The sequence below is a fragment of the Calcarisporiella thermophila genome, assembly GCF_041956535.1.
Source record: "Calcarisporiella thermophila strain CBS 279.70 unplaced genomic scaffold VTP21scaffold_9, whole genome shotgun sequence".
NCBI lineage: Eukaryota > Fungi > Calcarisporiellomycota > Calcarisporiellomycetes > Calcarisporiellales > Calcarisporiellaceae > Calcarisporiella > Calcarisporiella thermophila.
Genome location: NW_027192199.1, coordinates 736,190 through 760,067, shown reverse-complemented (window position 1 = coordinate 760,067; position 23,878 = coordinate 736,190). Strand labels below are relative to the sequence as shown.

At 42.4% G+C, this 23,878-nt stretch overlaps 8 protein-coding genes across 8 annotated transcripts; 4 read left to right on the top strand and 4 right to left on the bottom strand.

Moving 5' to 3' along the window:
• Positions 1-371: 371 nt before the first annotated feature.
• VTP21DRAFT_11674 (uncharacterized protein) lies at positions 372-2,448 on the bottom strand (the record flags this gene model as incomplete). The annotated part of the gene is made up of 5 exons (XM_069391144.1): positions 372-530; positions 596-753; positions 1,900-2,155; positions 2,220-2,324; positions 2,380-2,448. The coding sequence occupies 5 exons, from the start codon at positions 2,446-2,448 to the stop codon at positions 372-374; spliced, it is 747 nt and encodes a 248-aa protein (XP_069252305.1).
• Positions 2,449-3,083: 635 nt separating this feature from the next.
• On the top strand, positions 3,084-6,379 carry VTP21DRAFT_11673 (uncharacterized protein; the record flags this gene model as incomplete). The annotated part of the gene is made up of 12 exons (XM_069391143.1): positions 3,084-3,294; positions 3,367-3,548; positions 3,612-3,679; positions 3,777-3,899; positions 3,962-4,025; positions 4,101-4,446; positions 4,507-4,607; positions 4,668-4,798; positions 4,869-5,023; positions 5,096-5,881; positions 5,952-6,079; positions 6,146-6,379. 12 exons carry the CDS (start codon positions 3,084-3,086, stop codon positions 6,377-6,379), a joined length of 2,529 nt encoding a protein of 842 aa, XP_069252304.1.
• A 291-nt stretch (positions 6,380-6,670) lies between these two features.
• On the bottom strand, positions 6,671-9,971 carry VTP21DRAFT_11672 (uncharacterized protein; the record flags this gene model as incomplete). Its single annotated transcript, XM_069391142.1, has 12 exons — positions 6,671-7,237; positions 7,299-7,415; positions 7,478-7,651; positions 7,716-7,879; positions 7,944-8,358; positions 8,434-8,567; positions 8,643-8,750; positions 8,815-8,933; positions 9,000-9,256; positions 9,329-9,474; positions 9,554-9,832; positions 9,899-9,971. The coding sequence occupies 12 exons, from the start codon at positions 9,969-9,971 to the stop codon at positions 6,671-6,673; spliced, it is 2,553 nt and encodes an 850-aa protein (XP_069252303.1).
• Positions 9,972-10,132: 161 nt separating this feature from the next.
• Positions 10,133-11,806, top strand: VTP21DRAFT_11671 (uncharacterized protein; the record flags this gene model as incomplete). Its single annotated transcript, XM_069391141.1, has 8 exons — positions 10,133-10,305; positions 10,376-10,477; positions 10,551-10,668; positions 10,735-10,813; positions 10,899-10,967; positions 11,025-11,168; positions 11,260-11,705; positions 11,774-11,806. 8 exons carry the CDS (start codon positions 10,133-10,135, stop codon positions 11,804-11,806), a joined length of 1,164 nt encoding a protein of 387 aa, XP_069252302.1.
• A 197-nt stretch (positions 11,807-12,003) lies between these two features.
• Positions 12,004-15,845, bottom strand: VTP21DRAFT_11670 (uncharacterized protein; the record flags this gene model as incomplete). Its single annotated transcript, XM_069391140.1, has 20 exons — positions 12,004-12,212; positions 12,295-12,451; positions 12,552-12,689; positions 12,752-12,837; positions 12,913-12,993; positions 13,072-13,087; positions 13,154-13,284; positions 13,363-13,646; positions 13,703-13,787; positions 13,874-13,941; positions 14,011-14,114; positions 14,177-14,302; positions 14,371-14,508; positions 14,569-14,631; positions 14,696-14,802; positions 14,855-14,952; positions 15,023-15,151; positions 15,218-15,299; positions 15,407-15,427; positions 15,500-15,845. The coding sequence occupies 20 exons, from the start codon at positions 15,843-15,845 to the stop codon at positions 12,004-12,006; spliced, it is 2,469 nt and encodes an 822-aa protein (XP_069252301.1).
• A 266-nt stretch (positions 15,846-16,111) lies between these two features.
• VTP21DRAFT_11669 (uncharacterized protein) lies at positions 16,112-18,744 on the bottom strand (the record flags this gene model as incomplete). Its single annotated transcript, XM_069391138.1, has 4 exons — positions 16,112-17,124; positions 17,188-17,968; positions 18,039-18,218; positions 18,301-18,744. 4 exons carry the CDS (start codon positions 18,742-18,744, stop codon positions 16,112-16,114), a joined length of 2,418 nt encoding a protein of 805 aa, XP_069252300.1.
• Positions 18,745-19,574: 830 nt separating this feature from the next.
• VTP21DRAFT_11668 (uncharacterized protein) lies at positions 19,575-20,709 on the top strand (the record flags this gene model as incomplete). Its single annotated transcript, XM_069391137.1, has 5 exons — positions 19,575-19,715; positions 19,782-19,883; positions 19,945-20,157; positions 20,231-20,579; positions 20,648-20,709. 5 exons carry the CDS (start codon positions 19,575-19,577, stop codon positions 20,707-20,709), a joined length of 867 nt encoding a protein of 288 aa, XP_069252299.1.
• A 469-nt stretch (positions 20,710-21,178) lies between these two features.
• Positions 21,179-23,207, top strand: VTP21DRAFT_11667 (uncharacterized protein; the record flags this gene model as incomplete). The annotated part of the gene is made up of 5 exons (XM_069391136.1): positions 21,179-21,303; positions 21,401-21,989; positions 22,064-22,115; positions 22,190-22,381; positions 22,447-23,207. 5 exons carry the CDS (start codon positions 21,179-21,181, stop codon positions 23,205-23,207), a joined length of 1,719 nt encoding a protein of 572 aa, XP_069252298.1.
• Positions 23,208-23,878: the final 671 nt, after the last annotated feature.

Sequence of the window (23,878 nt, the reverse complement as noted above, 5' to 3'; positions counted from 1 at the left end):
CTACCTCAACTTACCTCCGAGCTTGGTTGCAAAGATCACGGAGTGTACTGATATACCGCAACAACACCCTCACCCCCGTTTCCCACTTTATCACTGCCACCTGGCCGGCAGGCCTGTCGTAGAATACTCCACCCGACAAGGACGTCACTTCCGGCGCAACGGCTCTCTAGAGCCGAACATACTGGTGTCTCAATCCTGGCCAGAGGCTGGATCTACACCCGAGGATTGGAAGAAAATCTGGACTTCCGTCCACAAACGACCCACCCTCCCAAAACACCGTGCGCTACGCTGGCGGATTGAAATGGACTGGAGATCCTAACACTTGCAAAAGGTGTTCCCTAGGGATACCTGAAACAATTGCCTATACCTTTCTAGACTGCCCAGCTATCGCGCAACTCTGGCAAAGAGTTGATGAGACAAACTGCCGAATACCGCCACACGAATCCACGAGAGAAGACAGACTGTTTGGACAAGACAAACAAATAAGTCAAGGCTTCAACGAAGTGGTTGCTCTGAGCCACGACATAGCCCTGTGGATAATATACCGCTCGAGACTTGAATTAGTGCTGGACGATGTCCAACCCAATCCGGTAACCATAACCAAACAATTTGACAACGAGCTACAGCGAGGAATAAAGTCCAAGTGGTGGATGGCAATGAAGCAGAATCGGAAAAGAGACTTCATCGATAAATGGTCAAGGGGAAACTGGGTGAACATCATAGATGATTCTGTGATTTTCATCCAGGACACCTCTGAAGATCAAATCCCAGCCCCAACTCCGGCTTGAGAACTGCACCCAACCCTTCACTGCTGTATATTAATACCATTTCCTCTATCGTTTTTTTCCCTACTTTTTCTTTTTCTTTTTCCTTTTTTCTCCTTTCCTCTTCCTTTACCTTTTCAATCCTTCACTTCTTTTCGTTAATTCACGTACATAAGCAGCCTATCTTAAGACCATTGTACACAACTTTTTATCCCTCCCTCTTACAGTTATTCCTATCCCCTTCTTTATTAAGCTAATTGCTGTTTCCATACTTTCCTAGCTCTCTCCTCATCACCTTTTCTCTCTTCCTCTTACACTTAAATCCTTTTCTTTCTTTCTTTCTTTTTCCTTCTATCCTCCAAATTCTGCAAGGTAGGCCAGGAGCATTACCTGGGTGATTTTGACGTAGAAGCTACCCTACCTTTTTAACAGGATAGGATATTTTTCAATAAAGGTCCTTTGTTAAAAAAAAATCGAGACGACCTTGCCGAAAACCCTACCACACGCATTCCAACTTTTCCTTTTTTTTCTTTTTTTGTTGTTTTTATTCTTTTCCTCTCTTGTATAATACTGTCCTTGAAAAATAGCGTAAATCTTATATATAATAAATTTACTATTAAATATTCTCATGTAAACCACTTCAATGTTTAACCAAGTTTTACTATTTACAAATAACAAATTGAATTAACATCAATAGGATCATTGAATAAAAAAGTTTGTGCAGTAAAAATCTAATCGAAAATACCGAATAATGACGAAATAAAGCAAAAAGCTATGACATACTCTTATCACGAATAATGAACAGAAAAACGCTGCTCAAGTGGCTAGCAAATGGTAGCTCATCTTCAGTATTAAAAAGGCGTGCTGGAAAAGGTAATTGTTCAGCTTCAAGCCCCCATTTATCAAGTAGATGTCGAATGGAACGCTTTGAACTAGAGATGTAAATGATAAATATAGCTATGTCGTAAAAGAAAGATTCAATGATTAAAACCTTCTCTCTTGGTATGCAGTAAGGAACTGGCATTTTGGGCTATGATATTTAATTATCATTGCAACTGTAGTAACTATATTCTCAAAATCTGTACAGGCAAGTTTATTAGTGAAAAGACAGTTTATAAGACAATGTATACATTACCTCTATTGTCATAAAATAAATCTGCTCCGATAATCCAATCCAGATTTTTTTTAGGCTCTCGCTTTCGCAGTTCTCTTACAATTTCTAATACATCCCCCACGTTACCCCAATGCAAAGATCGTACCCATACATTTTCCAGATTGGAAAAGCTGCTCTGAATATTTGAAAGGACTTCTGGTATATCAGTGACAATTAGATGGGGTGGATTGGGCAATCGCGTGAGAAGATGAGAAGGAAGGCCAGTACCAGCTCCTAGCTATTAATTAACAAGTTAAATTGAAAATCAATGAATTCTTTTAATTTTCAATAGACAGTTTTACCTCCAATATTGTTGAATTGCAGAATTCTTCTTGTTTATCATAGATATACCAAGCAAGCACGTATGCAGATGCCCAGGTGTAGAAACCATAGGCAGAATCTAAAATCTTTCGAATAAAAATTAATGAAGAGGAAAAAAATAGTAGAATTATAAAATATTACCTCTTGAACTTGAATTGTAATGTTTCCAGCATTTCCAAAATGAAATTCTCTAGTAGTTAATCGAGACATAATATTTAAAGAAAATGATTTTCTACGAAATATATACAAAGTAGTCATATATTTTATGTGTGTAGATTAGGATTTAACCACTAATATCGAATTCAGAAATCCTTTTAGCATCCATAAAGGTTTAGCTTAGAGTTTAAAATTCACTATTCACATCAGTTGAAAATCGCTTGATATTTTGTATATATGAAGAATCGATTCAATTGAATTATAATTGAAAAAACAATACTATATGAGACTAGCTGCTGATATATGCTGGGTATAAATTTATTGTCACAATACGATGAAGCAAATTAAAGTGCAAAAGTTTTTATATTAATTGCAATATCACACATTTTTTTTGGAATACCATTATGCAATACAGAAGATACTATTATCTAGTATAACACTTAGCGAATTTAAAAGTCGTAGAGAGAGAAGAATAATTGAAATCGTTAATCGCCAAATATATGCCAATTGTTTGATATCAAGATGTCTGCATTCTGTGGGTTACAATTATCTAATAATTAAGGAGAATGTTTACTAGGAAGCTAAATTGAAAATTTGCCACCTGAACGCGTGATGTCACTATCACGGCTATCCATAATGAGATATATTTTTGTAACTAAATAACGAATGCATAATTAGATTTAACACAAATGACAGATGAGGAGAGGCAAGATTTTCGCGTTCTTACTGAGAAGAAAGTAGCAGAGCGCATAATTCTTATATCATGGTGCCCAACGATGGATCTTTTACTTGCTGTGTCAGCTCGTGGAGAGATTTTTCTATATCGGCTATCATGGCAAAAAGTATGGTCCATTTCGTTGGCTGACGCGACCGTACAAGCGGTTGCTTGGCGACCTGACGGTAAATATACAAAATAAGAAAATCTAGACTAAGTGTAGGTGTTAAATATATATGATATCTGCATATTCGCAGGCAAAGTTATAGCCATTGGATATTCTGATGGAAAAATAAAATTGCATGACGTTAGCACGGCCAAAGTAATTTACACTATTCCACTCATCCAGACTCCCTCTTCCTCCACGCAAAAATCAGTGCCTATCACTTGTTTACACTGGGCAGAAGAGAAGAAAGATGACCAACAACACGTAGTAAAGGTAGGTTGATTTATTTTACACTGATAAGTATAGCTGAGCTTAAAGGACGTCTATAACTCATAGCCACCTCAGCAAGACGATATATTACAGTATCTTCCTCAACTAAGCGCTATGCCCGATACAAGTGTTAGGTTAGCAGATAATTCTATTATATTTCAATATATTGGGATTATTATACTTTTGAATACTATATCCCAATACTTTTGTTTGTTTATAAATCTCCAATAGCGTTGGTGCTTTTGCCGCTCGACCTAAAGAAATGCCCGCTACACCTGTTGTGAACCATCATCAGCCGTCTGATAGATTGAATCTTCTTGTTGCTGGTGATGCGAATGGAAACTTTCACCTTAGGTTAGTATCCAAACAGTTCACCCATTGTTTTGGAATTATATGATGAAATATTAATATTGCAGTATTTTCGGGATTTTCAATCTTGGAGTGGTTTCTCTGTCAACACATCCAAAAATCCGATTGAAGGTGAGCTAATAAATAGAATAATATATATATATGCCTCTTAGTATTTATATTGGATTCTGGTATATCGTCGAGCAGAATCCAAAAATTATACAAGCCTCGGTTACTCCAGATCTTTCCATTTTAAGTCTTCTTGTGCATGCTAACGATGCAGACTCTACTGAGAATTCCGAACCCCTAACTCCTTCTCTTGAGAATCTACCTCCTATGCCAGGCAAGTGTTTTCTCCTGACCTTCGATACTGTACTACTTCACTTTCGCAAATCCGAAATTCGAAATCTACCCTTCATGTCAACAAGTATAAATTTTTTGGTTAACTATCTCACCGATGGCATAAAATCTCTCGTGTCAACACATCGTCAATTAATACGAACAACGGAGAGGCACTTAGAGATATTTGAGGATGTTATTCGAGATCATACTGGTAAGAAAACCTTACCTACTGACATTTTCATATATACCAATCACCTTTGCCCGACTTTAGAGATAGAGTCCAAACCCATAGCCGAATTCATGTGTATGTTGGCTACGGGTATTCCAAGTTCAAGCCTTAACCATTTCCTTCAACGCGAATTGACAGAACGAGTATATTGTTTTAGTAATTTGCCACCTTTGAGTTCATTTGATTAATCCAATATCTTTAAGGGGCTGAAACGCTGGGAAAAATCAATCGAACTTTACTATTCTGATATGATCAAAATGGTGCAAGAACATCTGATACCCGCTTGTGAAAGATTGCTTATTCGACTAGGAGATGTAGGTGGATATAGCAGATGGTAAGTAAAAGATAGTCAGGCTTTCAATAGGCTTTTGATTGTTTTTATCCTACTATTGCTTTTGATTCAGGCACGGACGGTTTGGAGTAATTGGATTGGAAGAATCTTCAGTTTTCAATTGTATATCCTTGACAGGAAAACTAGTTGGTCGATTGGAAGAGCTCTTTAAAGTACTCGACGTTGAAAGGCGCAACTTCAAAGAATTCATGCAGTGGCTGCATAGTGGTATGTGTTTATATTTCGTTATAGATTCTCCCAGTTCCTACAATCACTTTTGCTTTATTTGTCAAATTCCAGTGCTAAACCTTCTTCAACCCGATGACGCATCTGTAAACCCGGAAAAGTCTGTTGCATTCAACATAGTCAGAGTTGTTGATTATTTGAAGAATTCATTGACTGTCGATGCTCTTGAGTCATTTTTCGTTAACCAAGAGGGCGAAATGGAATATAACGATGAAATCGTCCTTCCAACAGCCAACGGCGAAATGACCTCAGAGCTCTCAAAATCAATGCCCCATCGAACTGATCGGCAGTCGGTTCCTTTCACGTTCTCTCTTCCCGTACAAAAATTAACCCTTAATACTCTCGCAAGTGCTGTGACTAAACTATGCAACAAACTATTCGAGATCCCTGCGCAAATAATCGGGCAGTCTTTAATCCTGCTCAACTGTGTAAAGCTTTCAAGTCCTGCTGAGATTTATGCAGGAGGGCAAGGGCGGCTGCCCCTCAATTCTTCTTTGATGACAGGAAAAAAGAAATGGAAGTGGAATGCAGCAGAAAAGGCATTGGAAAATGTACTATTAACGGGAATGCGTACTTGCACAACAAGAAAACATGGCATAATGCAGTATCTTGCACTTATTCCGCCCGAGAGTTCCGTTTTATGGGTTGTGCGTATACCGCTCTCTCCTGCTTGCCCTCCAGATAAACAGTCGGGATACTGGAGTCCAACCAAGATCACATGGAGAAGTGAAATAGCCCGAGTTGATATGAACAAATTAGGGAAGCGTACATGTGTCATTGATTTGGAGTTTTATGATGACGAGTCACTGGCTATAATAGCTGCCGATAAATCAGAGAATGGTACATAGCTCTTTGAGGTAATTGCAGTGGGTATACATCTAATATCTTTTTTTTTTGGTTATTTCCATAGGAACCCCTCAATATCAACTAATTATGACCCCATACCCAGACCTTGAATACTTGCCCATTGTTCAGCCACCCCTTACCCAGGGAGCTGACCAGCCCACAAATATAATTGAAACAGCTAATCGGATTATGGTAATTACCCGTCTTCATTTAGAATATAAGTACCTGCTACCATTTACTCTACTACATCTATTGTAGCCGTCGGGTGCAAGTCTATATTCTCTTGGGAATAAATACCGCTGCATGGAAGCAAACTTTGTTCCTATTCGGCTTGCGACAAATGGCCGCACAGGTCGAAGAATAGCGTGCTTACTGGCTGCCGATTTGAGAAAGTTTCTTGTATTCGATACAGATAACTGCGAAGATGAGGAGGATGAGGAGATGGAGGAGAAAAGTCAGGACATTGACGAAGTTACCATGCTAGACACATAGAAATATTTTGTATAATAAATTGCACTTAATGCTTTAGCTTTACTTCTAGAGATACAAGGCGTATGGAATATAGAATTCCTTCCGAGTGCATAGGAACTATTTTACCCATTGTACAAATGCATTACAATACCGTCCTACTTTGACAACACTGGTAATCGAAAAATAACGTTATATATGATACCAGAAGATATTTTATACAGACGCGAGAAAAAAAGACGTAAAAAATTAACGATTTCTATATAATATACAAATTGGTGATTACCCAAAAATAAAGTCGAAAAAATTTTAAATTTAGGTGCGTTTTTTAAAGCAAGAGTACTGAAGGGCAGTTGATTTTTTCGCCTCGGTTAGCACCTTTTTCACCGAACTTAACTCGGTCTGTAAGATGGCGCTCGATCGATTTTTACTCCCATCGTTGTCGGCAGGTGGTTCATAGGCCTTTTCAATTACTGTGTACACCTGCTGTAGTGTATTGGCGGCATTCGGCGTCACATACTGTCCGAGCGTCTGATGCATAAATTCCACCTCTAGCGTTGCTTGAAGCATTCCACCCATACCAAACCGCGGCACTTTTTGGAAACAATCAAGGCAGTCCTGCACTAGGGTATCTAATATCGCTGACAAGGAGCGGTGGACAAGTGGAGGAGCGATATCGTTTACTTGCGCGTGTACGAGCACCAGAGAAAGTAGTGCCTCGTAAACAAATGAGTGCACTTCAGTAGGCTTCGAAATAGTATACCAATCGATTCCTCCATTAAGGATGCCGTTGCGGACAATCTCGCTCACTACCTCATTCTTTCGCTTGACAAAATCTTCAAAGAGAATGTTGTCAAGTTGTTTGAGCACACCCATTATGGTCTATAAATATATAAATTGTTTATGTAAAAAAGAACAAAAAACGAGCATCAATAATGCTTGCCTTTGTCTCCTCTGTTAATTTGCACTGATATGCAGCCTCAAACATAGAGATGAGTTTTGGTACAATGTTAGATTTTAAATGCGTTAGATTGCTGATTGTAATTAAGATCCGACAGTCCTGATCCAATGTTAATATAGTTGCTAGCTGATTCAGTTGGTAGTTTGAAGTCAACCACTCACCATGGAATGCACGTCCAATTTGCCTCGTTTAGCAATGATTTCGTCGTCTTCTGGCTCGATCGACACGTAGTCGGAGAAAGCAAGGTGCACAAGTCCATCAAGATAGGCATACAAAGAATCAAGGAATGCTCCACGAATTTTCTCAACAAACACAGGTGAGAGTTGAAGTTTTTGCTATATTGGGTAGAATTAAGGTAATGAGTCAGTGCCATATAATCATCAGACACGAATGGCATACCTCTTTATCGTCCTCACCTCCGCCAACCTCTCGTAGGCTCGCGATCTTGAAGGCATTTCGGGAGCAATTTTTTTGAAAGAGGAAAAATAAGCGGGTAAAAGCGGTAATTTCTTTGTACTCATGGTCAAGTGTCCAATTTTCGAGCATATAGAACGTCTTTGCGTCTGATGAGCAAAATAAATTAAGAGAGCATAGCACCGGAAATATAATGCAAGGGCTTTTTTTTACCTCGATTCCAGGTGTAACACATAGCATCAACGAACCGTTTCCGAGTCTCCCCCATCAATTTCGAAAGTCCAGAAAAGGCTTCGCCCGCCATGTTAATTGAATTAATGTCATTTACACAACTTGCAAGTTCTACAATAATGCGAGTAAGGAAATAGCATGTGGATACTGAGGCGGTATTCGGTGGTAGAAATGAAGGAGGAGGGATGCTATCCGCATCCGCTTGATCGGTATCGGACGGATTTGCCTTATGCGTAGGGTTTGCGTTCTGCATGTTTTCAGGAGATTCTGCAAAGAGTTTGGTTATGAGAGAAGCATAGATATCCACTACTTCGCGGGCCATTTGTTGACACTGCTCCACTTTATGCAAATCCATGCCTTGGCGTCTACGTCGTGTACTGGTCAAGGTGGCTGACGTCTATACAGGAGGTCAAAGCTTCCAGGGTTGATTTTATTTGCGAGTTAACTAGTTAAAAAAGCTATACCATAGTACCTTGTTTTGAAATTTTCCCTCAATGAACGATTTACAGAGCTTCCAGAAATCGGGCAAGCTACGCAACAGCATATCTGAGAGCGTTTTTACGAGATTAAGCATTGCTTGCCATATTTCTACATCAAGCTCTTTGGCTGAAAAAAATAGAAGCAGTAACTATTGTATGAGCACCAAGCCATAAATAGCCGAACTTATTGTAGAATACTCACAAAGTGAAGCCTCAAAATTTTTAGTATTGGAGGCGAGTATAGCACGTTTAAGAGCGAGAGCACGGTACCGGTTTATATCTTGTAGACTTGACATCGAGTTGCGAAGGGCTGAATGCGGTATAATATAATTTGTTAGATTCCCGGAATGAAACCAAGTATAAAAAATAATTACCTTGTATCTTTTCCATTTCTTCGTCATAAGCCTCGTTTAACGATCCCACAATCCACTTGTATTGGCTATCAAGATAAAACCACACTGGATCTGTCTGAGAATCTAACTCAACTAGGATACTATAAGTGAGGTGACATATGAGTGAGCAAGCTTGAATCGTCTAATCAAAAACAATTGAAGGCTACTTGATCGTCTTCTCCTGGTCATCCATTGGCCGCCAAAACTCTGATAGCTGTCTGAATAGAGTCGCGCGTAAATCGACTATGATACTGTCGACTTCCGACCAAATTTTCTCGAACACTTTGCGATTTTGTTCGGTGAAAACCACATTGCCTTTGGCGCCTGCTGCAGTGGCAACTTCAGATTCTGCGTCATTCTCTGTTGACGATTGGTAGAGAAATTTCCCTTTCTTGTAGTCACGAACAACGGCATCATATTTCCTCTAGTTGAGACGAGACAAGGGGAAGAATCAACTAAGGATTCAAAGAAATAGCATTACTCATAGTTTACGAACCTGCTTGGTGTGCCCTTGTAAAGTGCTTGGTAAGCTGAAGAAAAATTTGTACTTCTCTAGGACATTTAATGTCCCTCTGATCTTTTCAGCTTTAGCCCTCCGCTCCAACAATGGGCCATACACTTGCGATGCTCGGACAGAAGCCTCTTCAGTAATACAAGTGTAGACAGTGTTTTAGTTTCTCGAGTTCATATTGAGGACCAAATAAAATATTGAAATGAATACCTTCGAGCGCCCTGCTTGCATTTCTAGTAGCGAATTCTTCTTCTGACCTCAACCCTTTTTTTTTCATCGCCTCGTGCACATTGTCGAGCGTGTTTTTCGCATTCACGAAGCGGTCAAAATTAGAATGTACCAAAGATTTAAGTGCTTCCGCTCTTTGATCGATGGATGTCCGCATCCTCTCCAATTCGGCGACGAGATCATTGTATGAAGTGTCTTTATGCATTTCTGCAACGTATTTTCTAGGGTCAAATGCTTTATTGTTCATTATGATGGATGTGCCTGCAAAAGAGTAGTAATTAGTGGATGGAGAACTTCTAATCGATCATCTAATCTAGAAAGTCTTACGGTGATTGGTATTTGACCGAGATGCTCTGTTTCTTGAGCTTCTCGCCACCTCCTTCTCTGCTGGTTGTGACATGACGGAGAAACGGTCTCAGTAAAATCGATTCGAATTCAACCCAAAAAAAACAGGGTTGGTAGAGCTGAGATTTTGCATTTTACTAAACTGAGTTATCGTGACCGTTTAATTCGAACTGAATTGAAAGAATTTCGTTTTCTCTTTTTAGAGAATGCCAGAGAATGAACCATTTTCTGCTGGCAAGAGAGCTAGGCACCGATCATCCAAATATATTGAAGAATGCTGAGTTAACAAGGCGCACTTTAGCTATTGAATTGTGTCCAAATAAAGACGTAGCGAGGGAACACCATGGTACGGTTAGCTGTTTAGAAATTGAAAATGTCGAAGGAAGATAGTATGAATGCTCTATTCTGACATTCACCAGGAGAAAACGAGTTATTGATCACACTTCTTCTAATTATTAGCCTTTTATCTGGAGGAGCTGATTCTTCTATTTGCTTATACGATCTAGAAGAACCGCTGAATCAGAATCGTATACGTATATCTGCAATATCTAAAATCCCTAGGTAAGCAAAGAATTGATCTTGTCTAGGTTCTACATTTGGCGCACTAGATTGACTCTAAATTACTTGTTATTAGAAATTATGGTCATCGTTATGGTGTGTCTGGAGTGTCATGGTACCCATTCGACACAGGATTATTTATCACATCCTCCTTTGATCATACAATAAAAATATGGGATACTAATCTAATGAAGGTGTTGTCGTGTATATTTTCTACCCATCAGACGATCCCACTTGAAACTTGAAAGCTTTTAATTTAGGAAGCGTGTATATTTGATCTAGAAGCCAAAGTCTACTCTCACGCAATTTCGCCGATAGCTGAGCACTGCCTGGTAGCAAGTAAGCATCGTCCAGCTATAGAACTTTTTTGAGTCGACTACATGGTAGCTGACATGTATTTATTGCTCTACCGCTATTTTGAAAGGCGCGACCTCTGATCCCAGAATTAGACTGTGTGATTTACGAACAGGTGCCTTTACTCATACACTCCCAGGTAAGTTTTCACTTTTTACTTGCTGTAATTGTTTTATACTTATCATCGTAAACATAGGTCATCATGGAACGGTAATGACTGTGCGTTGGTCTCCCACAGATGAATATTTATTAGCATCCGGAGCTAGCGACCGCACAATAAGATTCTGGGATATTCGCCGCGCCTCCCCCTGCCTAATATCCCTGGATCAACACAATACAGGTGCTTAATCCAACCTTACATAGTTTATATTGTATGTCTATTCTCAATACGCGTATATTGATCCACTCTACGTGGGTTCTGCTTTTCTCAGGTCAAGAACCCCTCTCTCCCACAAACACTGCCCACAATGGAATTGTGAATGGGCTAGCGTTTACTCCTGACGGCTATCACCTCCTTTCGCTTGGTCTAGACGAGAAGCTGCGTCTGTGGGATCTTTCTAGCGGGGCTCGTAATACCCTCGTCAACTATGGTCCACACATCCGAAACAAATACCCTCATGTACTGCTTCCGTGTATCTCACCTCCCGAGGCATGCCGTCGTCCTCTTGTGTTTCAGCCGTCGGATGATAGGCAGATTCTTGTTTTTGAACTTTATGATGGTAGACTTGTGAAACGTTTACGAGGGTCATACGGTCGTGTGACCTCCATCGCCTGGAGACCGGGGAAACTGGAGCTCTATACTGGCGGAACCGACAACGAGGTTTTGGTATGGGCACCCTTCTTCCCCGAGGATGAAAGAGAGAAAAAGATCCAAGAGGTTTGCTATTCAAGCGCTTACATTGAATTGGACCTTCTCATCCAATTTTAACCCCATTCTTTTGTTAGGCTCAGAAGGACACATGGAGCGACAGTGATTAAATTGTGGATACCCCCGTATGATACTTTTTGTGGCCTTACTTTTTTTTTTTTGACTACTTGTCATTATTAGAAGCAAAGAGTTGTATTAATATTGGTACAATCAGCTGCCGATTTTTCCTATCTTGTATTTTTCCCAGAAATAATAAAGAAAACATGCAGCACTCCATGATCAATTGGGCTGTATTTTCATTCCTCCTCTATATATCCCCTTCTTTATCCTCCACTAGTGGTGCAGGCTTTGTGTCACCACCATACTCTCCAGGCTCATGGTTGCGCTTGACTACTAAATCGTCATTCTTAGTTCTGACTTGCACTATTTCACCAGCACGCACACCCCCATCAATCAACAAACGCGCAAGCGGATTGAGCAGCTTTTTCTGGATCAATCGATTGAGCGGACGCGCACCTAACAAGACGTGGCATACGCAGTGAGAATGGATGAAGCAAGTTAGAAATAACCAGAAGAGAAGATATTAAATTATACGAACCATAGATGGGATCGTAGCCTTTTTCCGACAACCAGGCTCTGGCATCCTCATCCAAATCGATGGTGATTCGACGATCAGCAACGCGCTCTTGAACTTCTTTGAGTCGTACGTCCACTATTTGACGCAAAACCTGGTGGGAGAGACGATTGAAGACGATCTATAAAATAAGAAGAGGTCATGGTTATTTAGACATTAATCGTCATGTACGCTAACTCTTGTAGTTTTTTTTAAATAAAAAAAAAATAAAAGCTTGTTACCATTTCGTCGATGCGGTTGATAAATTCTGGCGGGAAAGTTCGCCGAACAACATCGAATACGGCTTTTTTGGTTCGCTCACTTATCATTTCACCGGTCTCCATCGTCAATAGGTCTGCACCCAAGTTAGAGGTCATAATCTGCAAATGAAAAGTTATGCGATTATGATTAGAAATAGTAAAAAAAAAAAAAATTAACGCACTATGATAGTGTTTCTGAAATCCACTTTACGCCCCTTTGAGTCAGTGCAAAAGCCATCGTCAAGGATTTGAAGAAGGAGATTGCTCACTATATCAGAGTGAAACATAAATAGGATTGGAGCAAAACGAGGTTTTTGAAAAAAAAAAAAAAATAGGTAAATACCATCTTTGTGTGCTTTTTCGTATTCATCAAACAAGATAACGGAGTATGGCGATCTACGGACCGCCTCGGTAAGCTCGCCGCCTATAAAATTATATTCATTTTATCATTAATCCATCAAGATCAACACAGCGTCAAAAGGATTCTGTTCGTAGAGTATACCCTCTTCAAATCCTATCTAATAAGAATAAGGATAACGAGTTAGTACTAAATCGGTCCAAGAATAGCTTAAGCTATCACTCACATAGCCTGGAGGTGCACCAATCAATCTGCTAACGCTAAACTTTTCCATGTACTCGGACATATCGACTCGAATAATGGCTGATTCCGAGTTAAATAAAAAGCGTGCAATCGCCTTAGACAATTCCGTTTTTCCTTTCGGTAGGGTGAATATTAATGAAGATGAATTGAAATTGATCCCAAGCCCAAAAAATTGAAAACTCTCATGAATACCTGTCCCAGTTCCGCCCAAAAACATGAAAGATGCGATTGGTCGTCGACTGTCAGTGAGCCCTGCACGAGAAAGACGAACTGCGTCGCATACTGAACGGATCGCCTCATCCTGGCCGATCACCTGCTGTGAAAGGGCCTCTTCCATGTGGAGCAGTTTTTCGCGTTCCCCACGAAGTAGATTCTGCACTGGAATGCCCGTCTTAGCCGCAATGACGCGTGCGATATCATCGGAGGTAACACGTTCGTGAAGAAGCGATTCCTGGCCCTCACTTGCCTCCTCACCACTATATTCGAGCCGAATTAGACATAATGAAGGATATTTTATAGAAATTCTATTAACCTTTCTTTTGGAAGCTTCTTTTCAAGTGAAGGAATTATCCCGTAACGAAGTTCGCTAGCTCTGGTAAAATTGCCTTGTCGCTGCGCTAATATTTTTCAAACAACCGAGTCAGTAAAATGACAATGCTTCGGAGCGGAAAAAAAAAAATGAACAAGTTAGAATGTCCCTAACCATTCTCTAAATCAACTCTAGCTTGTTCCAATTGTGTTTTGATTTGCTTAATCTCATCCAGCTTTTTTCTAGAAGAAATTGGAGTAGAGGCTATAAGCAATCTATACAGTAAGATGGGAATGGCAAAACTTTCCTACCTTTCTTCAAGCCAGATACTTGTCAAACGATCGCACTCTGCCTTTTTTTCCTCCAAATCCTTCAACAGTTTTTCACGCCGATCCCTTGATAAAAGATCCGTTTCCTTGATTACATTAGGTTAATATCCGCAAAGAAAAGGGTACTATTTAAGAAAACAAAGAGCACTTTTTTCAAACTTTCCAGCTCAATCTGCATAGTGATAATAGCCCTATCCAAGTTCTCGATCACTTCCGGTTTGGATTCTTGTTGCAGGCGCAACTTAGAGCAAGCTTCATCTACAAGATCGATGGCCTGGTGGCATCGAAAAAGCGGAGAACATTAATTCTCAAGAGAGAACTCATCCTACACCATTTACACACTTTATCAGGAAGGAAACGGTCCAAATATCGATGCGCATACTGCGCTGCGACCACCAGAGCGCGGTCTTCGATTTGCACACCATGATGGACTTCATATCGTTCTTTTAGTCCTCTCAAAATTGAGATGGTATCCTCAACCTAGAGAATTATAGGTTAAGCCAGTTTATACAAGACATACTAACCAGTGCCCTAAATTACCGTAGGCTCGCTAACTAGCACCGATTGAAATCGCCGAGCCAAAGCTGGATCTTTTTCAATATACTGTTAAGATATAAAAAAGTTATTGAAGCGCTGAGGTGACCTGGTAAAATAAAAATCGATTTACCTTTCTGTACTCATCAATTGTGGTGGCACCACAGCAACGTAGACCTCGAGCTAATGCAGGTTTAAGCAAGTTACCAGCATCCATGGCTCCCTCCGCCTTTCCAAGACCTATACCAACAATTAGTCAACTCAAAAGTTTGGTTATAGGTAATTTAGTTACCTAGTAACATGTGAATCTCATCTATGAACAAAACAACACTTCCTTCGGCATCCTGGACATCTCGCAGCACCGCTTTAAGTCTATCTTCAAACTCCCCCCTAAACAATATAATGAGGACGTGACATATATACAAAGTGTTGGGCGACAACGCTGTGGCAACATTCCTACCGAAATTTGGCACCAGCGACGAGTGCACCAAGATCCAAGGAAATCACTTTTTTATTCTTGATAGACTCCGGCACCTCCCCATTCACAATTCGCTGTGCCAGCCCTTCTATGATTGCAGTTTTGCCAACCCTTTTGGGTAAGAATTAATTGGCCGAGCATATTCCTAACTAACAAGTATTTTTTTAAAGCCCATACCCTGCTTCTCCAATAAGCACTGGGTTGTTCTTCGTTCTCCTCGATAATCTTATGCACAATAAACATATTATCATATGAGACACTCATAGAGGCAGTAAATGTGATTCTTACACTAAAGAGTAAAAGATAGATAAAACGAAAAGTGTCAAGATATTTTAGGTTATTCCAAGGCACAATTTGTAAAATTACCTTGTATAGCTCTTCGAATTTCTGCATGGTAAAAAGAATGTACTCGTAAACATTAGATATTGGATTCAAAAGCTTGTATATCAGCTCTTTTACCTTCCTCTCGCCCAATGACTGGATCCAGTTTTCCCTTCGATGCGAGATCGGTCAGATCAATACCAAACTGTTGCAGCGATTCGCCTTTCTTGGGAGGGCTAGGATTCAGCTGAAATCCTCCGGGCATTCCATTTCCATTGTACAGGCGCACTTGGCTACGTAAGAGTTTCACTGAAGTTGGAAGGGAGACTCTAGTCAATGGATAGAGTGGTAAGGATGCTGTGCTAGGACGCGAAAAACGTGCTACAGTGAAACGCGAGTACGGAGCTCGCAAATTTTTGGCGTGATGTAAAATGGGGATAGCATTCCGGCGTAAATAGAGAAAACTGCGGACTAGCAACGGCATGATGTTTACCCAAACTGTAGAGGAGCGAAAAACAAAAGTGGATGTTAGATATATTGCTTTTGCCACTCGGTGTGACTGCATTTTCTTTTTTCGAAGCTTTGAGAAAATTAGAATAATGAATGAGAAGTCATATTGAAGTAGTGATATCTACAGAATGACAATAGGGATACACACGCTTGTTCGAAGGTATAATTCATGCAACACGATTTAAATAAAAAAGTGCCAAAAACAAAAGGAAGTGCGAGTCACCATGATATGAAAGAATACTACTCCAAACTTGCAAACAATACCAGGGGGACCACGGCCGGTATCCCCTCCTCGGTTGATCGGCGCTTGCCAGTGCTTCCATTCGGTTCCATGATATGCATGTCAATCGCGTTCTTTACGTCTTCATCTGTTGTTAAGTTAATTAGCTCTCCTTTCTCGCCACGATATCTAACTACAAGCTTCCTATCTTCCTCCAAGGGCAATTCGGCACATAAATAAATTTTGGTGCGAAGACGATTAAGAAGATCCGAGAGGGATACATCGAAAGGGACAGTGAGCTGATAAACATCAGCACCATAGTTAAGACGGATGCGAATTCGAGTGTGCCAAGTCGATGGAGAGGACTGGGCAATTGTGAATTCCGATGCTGGAATGCTGTGCGTGGAGCCGGTTTTCCATGTCGAGATCAGGGGAGTGGCTGATAAGGCCAATTGAAGCTCAGATAACGCAGGAGTCATTCGTGGAAGATGCTGTGGAATAGGGCTGCTTTTGGAGCGCGCCCGTAGCACAGTAAGGAATCCAGACTTCGTGCCGTTGGCGGGTGAACCAGTGGAGGTTAAGGAGGGTGAAATAGAATGCATGGAGTCTACATGCAATGGGTATGCTGATTCCGAGGATCTACGATGGATACGAGACATACGTGATGAGGAAGCATACGTGTCCCGTAGAGGAAGTCGGGGCATGGAGAGGTTGGGATATTCGTGCTTCGCATCCGACCCCCTGTTCCTGTCCTCTTCATCGAAAAATAGATCGTCCTCTTCCTCCCCACACCCTTCCCCGTCGTCTCGACTGATGAATGATTGGGTATCCTCATCTCCGCAATGCGGGTTTATGGGCGAGGACATAAGCTCCTGTATGGAGACGGACTTGTGCGAAGACTGCTCTTTTTTCCTCTCCTCTATTAGCTTGGAGATCGTGTTTTTCCAAAGAAGCAGCTTTTCCTCGTTCATAATATTACATAGAATAAACGCGTCGCGCCCGCTGTTGTAGGATACGTGAATTTCATAAGCACCTAAATCAACCGTAACCTTAAGACATCTCAGCGATAAGTTAGGATAATAATAAGCTTAATCACCTGATTCTCCTTTACAGCAAAGGCTTTCAATGGCCCCTATTTCCACAATTCCCTTTAGCCTTATGCTTGTCCACCGTCTTGCAAGGGTGGCGCCTAACGATTCTTTCCCACTTCTCTTCCCTTTCGAACCTGCCCTCTCCTTACTTTCTTTTATGAATACGACCCCAGGGCGAAATAAGCAGAGCCTCATCATTCTATTCATGCTCCCATCAAGTCGAATACAAAAGGTATCGGTTAAGAGAAGCTCGCCCATATTTCTAGTGGTATAGGCGAAAACTTTATTTTCTTGGAGCTGACGCAAGTGTTCGGCGTTTTCGAGGCGGCGCTTCTCTGCGTTGATGTCATCGAGTACTTGACGAATAACCCCAAGTCCCTCGATCTGCTCCTCGTAAAAAGGATGATCTCGATCGGTGTTTTTGACCAAATTCTCCATTATGATCGAATAAAGTGCAAGTCGTTGCACGGGCCGGACTAGGAGAGCGGGCAACATCTGCCTCGGCTCCAGCACCCCGGAGAGCTTACCGAGCGCTTCGAGCTCTTTTTGGACGATTTCGCACGCGTCGCCGATATTGGTGCAGAATGGCGCGTATATTTGGAAGTTGTCTTTATGTTGAATGAAGATTTGCCCGAAACGCTGCTCAAGAGTGGGAAGCTCTGCATTGGTCTCCAAAGCGACCAGAAAACGACGCTGAAAGTCCAGCAGCTTGTTCAGATTTCCAAAGATGCTATGTATTGTGTCCGCCGAGACGATTCTATTTTCTTGGAGCAGATTCATATAATTCTAATGAATGGAGGCAGGGTGAATAACTAGGAGGAAGAGATTTTAGGCGGAGAGGGACTATCAAGTTTACTTGTAGGAACTCCATGTCGTTGACATACTTCCGCTCCGTTTCCACAAACTCGGCAATGGCCATTGACCGGGTATCGCAGTGCAGCTGTGAGCTGTTCACTGAGACGGCATCGGCTTCATTTTTTAGCAGCAGCCCATCAGCTTCCATTAAGTTTAGAAGCGATGATATTACCCTTGTTACCTAAATAGATATCGCAATGTGTCGAAATAGAGTTGCAGTTACCATTCGGCCAAGAGAGTTCGCATATCATTGCATTTTTTACCTTCACAAATCCACTAGTGTCGTCCGAGAAGACGTCCGAAATCCTAAAGAGCTCCTCCTCTGGTATAGCTGCGGAGTCTCGCAGTGCCCTCAGAAAATAGTACACACATATTTTTTGGTTTTTTTCCCGCCGGGTGGTAAGATGTGCAGAAATGTCCATAGCGTGATGCGGGCGCCATGTGTTGAGCAGATGAATGAGGGGATGCCCCTCGCGGCAGATATGCCAAAGAGTCTGTACGGGGTCGGGAGACATTGGCGCAGCGGCAATAAATGGCTCAAAGCTGGGCACTCGGCGAAGAAGCTCTAGTAATGCACGGCAGGTCTGGAAGAGGGAGAATAGTGGGGAGCGTAGTGGTGGCAAATTTCCAGAGAGATTGTCGGTGGAAAGAACGAGCTCGACATTTCGGGAGGTTATGTGGGAGCGGCTACGCATCAATTGTGTCATGGGTCATTAAGGGAGACGACTTTGGTTATGGAAATTGGAACATGCACTTTTGGAATTCAAGCAAAGAGGAGCAAAGGGAGAAACCATATTGGATGGTCAATGCAGTGGTCAAAACTGGTTTCTCTGCGAAAAAACTCTAAATCCCTAAGCCACACAGTGGATCTAGGGGGCCGGGTGACTAACCTAACCTAAGCCCGCATAAGAACGAGACGAGGCACCATTTTCCTTTTTCCGGTGGCTGATTCGACGAGGAGTGAGAAAGCTCCTCCCTCCTGATTCCGCGAGTTCGGCTTGACCAATCTCGATGTTTGCCCAGGATTCTTTTAGGCTTAGAATTTTCGCCGAAATGGCTTCGGACTCCTATTGCGCGGTTTGGTGGTGCAATCTCTCGTCTGAGCGTACCAAGAGACGTCATCGATACACCTCTCGGTTTCTCCAGGGCGACGGAGAATCCTTGTGCCACCGGCTATTCGGCTTGCCTGCGATGCTGGCCCAGGGCCGGCCATCGGTATCGATCGCTCGACGCACGTCTTCAAAGGATGCTGTCGCTGTGTGAGGGCCGAAGGAGCTAACACATAGTTTTCCCTTTAGAATATTGCTTGTTGCTTTGGCTGAGGCTCAAACTAATTAAGCCAAGGGAAATTATCCGAACATTACACAAACATGCACTCTCGACCATAAATAGAGAGCATAAATGGGATCTCCTTAAAGGGCCATTAATATATTATCCCCCCTCCCCCCCCCTCTTCGCCCCTCCCCTTCCTCCCATCATCTTGTCCCTCCTCCCATCTCCACTTCAGCCGAACCGCATCCACCCTAGAAAGAGTGCAATGGTCTACACTGCACTTTTTCTTGCACTAGCTCTTTTTTCCTCCATCCTCTCGGTCATCGCAGCACCATCTTTTACGGATTTAGTTGTGTTCGGTGACTCGTATAGTGACAATGGCCATCCGCGTGATCCCAAGCTCAAAGTAAGTAATCCCTGGCTGGATATCAAAAAGTAAGTTGCTTGATGGTCTCTTGGAACCGCCTTCCAGATTATAGGAACCTCTAATGGGCCAGTGTGGAATGACTATCTCTCCAAGAAGTTACAAGCAAACCTCAGCAATTTTGCCATCCTCGGGGCAACTGTAGATAATGTAAGCCTCAGCCCTAAGAAGTTATTGCGCTCTTTTAATGCTGATGGAAAGTGCTCTGTAGCAAATTGTGCTCCGCTCTGCACCTTGTGTCAAGGACCAAGCTCAAATTTTCTATAAAGCATTGACCGTCAATCATGCTGCAGACGCGGTTACGTACAATGAGAGGAGTCTTTTTGCTATTTGGATCGGAGTCAATGATAACTATGATCTGTTTTTTTCGGGAGCCGCTCCAAGCAAGTATAACGATACCATTATGGCTCTGAGAGGGATTATGGTATGTGGACTGCTTGTTAACCTCACTCCTCCCACTGACCTTCTTACGCTGATTTGTTTGTTGGACGCTTCAGACGGGTCTCTATGATCATGGTGCGCGCCACTTCTTCATCCCTAACGTTCCCCCTATAGAGGCTACCCCGTTGGGTTTCGATCGCGTCAAAGGGAACCCGGTTATATTGGAACTATTTGGAGAATGCATCATTAGATACAATTCACTGCTTGAGCAGGCAATGCGGGAGTTTGTTCTGCAACACCCGGATGCTAATGTGCAAGTGTTTGACGCTCACTCGCTGTTTGAGCAGTTTCATTATTCTCCGCAGGAGTTCGGGCTGACCAATGTGACAAGTGCGTGTGTGAACGATTTCGGTAAATGCGCAGAGCCAGAAAAATATTTATTCTGGGACTATGTTCATCCAACAAGTAAGTCTCGTTTTATCCCTTTTTCCCTAAGAGATGTATGTTTACTTAGATCTTTACTCTGCCATTAGCCTATGTACATAGTTTGATTGCAGACGCTTTCTATAATGCTCTATCCAAGGAGTCTGCTTAGACATTTTTGTTTATCTATTCTTTCATTTCACCATCTCTACCTCTCTCTCGACCAATATATATATACCACCCTCTTTTGATGATAGACTTTTTTTTCGCTTTATTTTTTTCACCTTTTCTAACCTTCCCCTGACCGACTCATCTCAGCCTTTTGGCCGTTGTGTAGACATTTCCGATTGTTTAAATCCCTTTTTCCCTCTCTCGCTGATATCTAATTTCAAAATATTTTGTTGTCACTTAATAAACCCTGTCAAATAATAAATAGGACTGTTACGTCACCCTTCAATATGAATTTTTTTCCCAATTTGTGCTAACTTCAAAGATTAACCGTGCGTTTCAATTCGAGGCATGATTGAAATTTTTCCCTATGGACCTACTTTTGATATCAACGACACTATCTTCATTTTGATTTGTCTTCCTAACGTGACATTGTGCATCGGTAGCTGTTTTTCGTTTGTGAGCGTTTGAACATGCATTGCTGTTCAAAATTTGTCTCATTCGGGGTGATAGTATCGTGGTGGAGCTGCTTGCCATTCATTGTCGCTCTGATGCCCATAAGTCGTTGGGGGCATTCATCGGCCATAAGCGACAACAAGTAAATGACGCCTTTATATACTTTTTTTTTGCAAAGCAATAATTAAGACATGCTGATATCTAACGTATCCTCTTTCCTCTGGCTCAACCTCAACTAGATTATATATATTCGGGGGGAAGATCGTGGAGAATAATGAAACACACAATACCAACAGCCTGCTCGTCATTAACCTGGAATCCCCATTTTCCACATCCGATCCACCTTGGGAAGATGTCACAGACACAACTGGCCCGAAACTAGCCTTTCATAGCATGGTGGCCCTGTCGCGGTCCCTCTGCGTCTTTGGGGGGGATATCGACGGGTCCTCGGATATCCCTGATTTGCTCTATTCTTTTGACCTCGATACTCAACGCTGGTCGCACTCTACCCCCACTACCCCCCAGCCTTCTCGCCATTTCGAGCAGACTGCCGTGTCCCGCGAAGGGCGAGTGTTTATCTTTGGAGGAATGGTCCGGACGAATACTACCTCTCTGGCGGGCAATGAAGTGCTTGTTCTCCAACCTGTAGACAGCTCGTGGTCAACCGCGGTGGTAAACGGAGATGTACCTACCCCGCGCAGTCACCATACGGCGACCTTGACGCAAGATGGTAAGATGTATGTGCTAGGGGGATACGATGGTACTCACATGGTGGATATGTCGGTGATATATGTGTTTGATACCAACACCGGAAGCTGGACTCTGATGGTAGGGCCTTTAGCGCAGTCGATGGAGTGGAATGATCTCAAAAAATTCGGCTCACCTTGCTTTTTACCACATAGACCTCCTCGGGAGCAACACCAAAACCAAGGAGAGATCACACTGCGGTAGCGAGTAAGTGTCTATCCATCTTTCTATCATGGCGAAGAAACATTTGGCTGACCTATTCTTTCTTATTCGACTACTAGCCTCAGATGGAAAAATCATTGTCTTTGGAGGCACCGACCAAAAATTCGCAGAGTACTACAATGATATTGCCGTCTTGGATACCACTAAGCTTCCGATGCGATGGAGTTTTCCGACTCCCCAGGGCAACATACCGCCGGGAAGGTACACGCACACATGCAACATTGCTGGGACACGAATGCTCTGTGCTTTTGGTAAATCTCTGGCCTATATTGCTTTTTATCTTGGTTTCGTGCCATATTGAAGTTGTTTGTGGCAGGGTATATGGAGGGCGAAAAGGGCGATAATTCTCTCTATGTTCTCGACACTTTGACCTGGGCATGGTCGCAACAATACGTTCCCGATCTCCTTGTCAACCCAAATCAACCGGATTTGCAGAGTCATCCTCCCGCCTCCCCACCCTCCTCACCGCTATCCTCCCCTTCTTCTTCTTCTTCCATCTCCTCGTCCTCCTCCCAATCCTCTCCTTTGCCATCCTCGATCCTCCCCTCTCCCTCGGTGGGCACCATTGCCGGCTCTGTCATTGGTACGCTCGCGGGCGTGGCTGCGCTCGGCGCCGTGGGCTACTGGGCCCGTCGTAGATGGAAATGGCGGACTGCCCCTTCCATGACCGATATAAAGGCCCACCAGTACAATACCATGTCCTCCTTTCACATTTACCAACCCCCTATAGATCCACCACGACGCACCGTGTCTTTTGTTACACCGCCTCCACAGACACAGGCAGTCCCGCCGCAACCGCCAAGATTAGCAGCTCCGGTGCTTGCCATTCCGAGGAGACCGGTGAAGCGAATCGCCTTGTCCCCTCCGGCTCCTCCGCCTTCTGTTGCTCCGCCAGAACCCGACACGCTTGAGAATGAGAACACAAGCATAGAAGACACTCTGGAGATGACCATCCGGGACTACGATGTTGGGGTGCAAAGCTTTTTCGTCCCGCGGCAACGGCTGTATGTCACCAATCCGGATGAGGCCAGTTCAAACGATGCGTCCTCTCGAAATTCCAGTAGCAGTCGAAGGTAATGGAAGCGAACAATTCATTGCTGTCGCTGTTAATAATAGGCGATGCTTTCTTCGTCATCCTACGCCCTTTTACGTGCTCTGGCCTACACCGCATTTCACTATGTCTGCGCCAAGTTATGGGAGGGTACTCTAGATACCATTGGATTTCGAATGTTTTGTTTATTGTGTGCTTATAGTTTTTCTATTCATTGTGCATCTTTTGCTTTTCTATTGCTTTGCCTCTTACTCGTTTTGTTACCTCTTTTTTTTTTTCTAATTAAAAGTACTTTACTCTTCTTGGTCCTTATTTTCCACATATCTTTTTTTTTTCTTTTGGCATGCTCTTATTTCTCATTTAATACCATAATGCTTATTTTTTGCAACTCATCCATTGTGAACCCAGTTGTATCAATAGACTATTCCTTGAAATTGTTTTACCTTTTGTGATGAAGAGACTAAAGTGGAAAGGAAAACCAAATCCAACTTTTTTCCCCAATCGCCTCGTCTACAGTGAGCCAACGCTAACTTCGAGGGCCCTTAACTTTTCCAATTCAAGCCGAGCTCTTTATCAATCACTAGTACCCAATGGACCATTCACCTTTGAGATTCTGGGAAATCCTGAATCCCCTTTCGGTGAAGATGTTTTCTCCTCTATATCAGGTTAAAGCGAGTTTGGTTTAGGAGAGGATAAA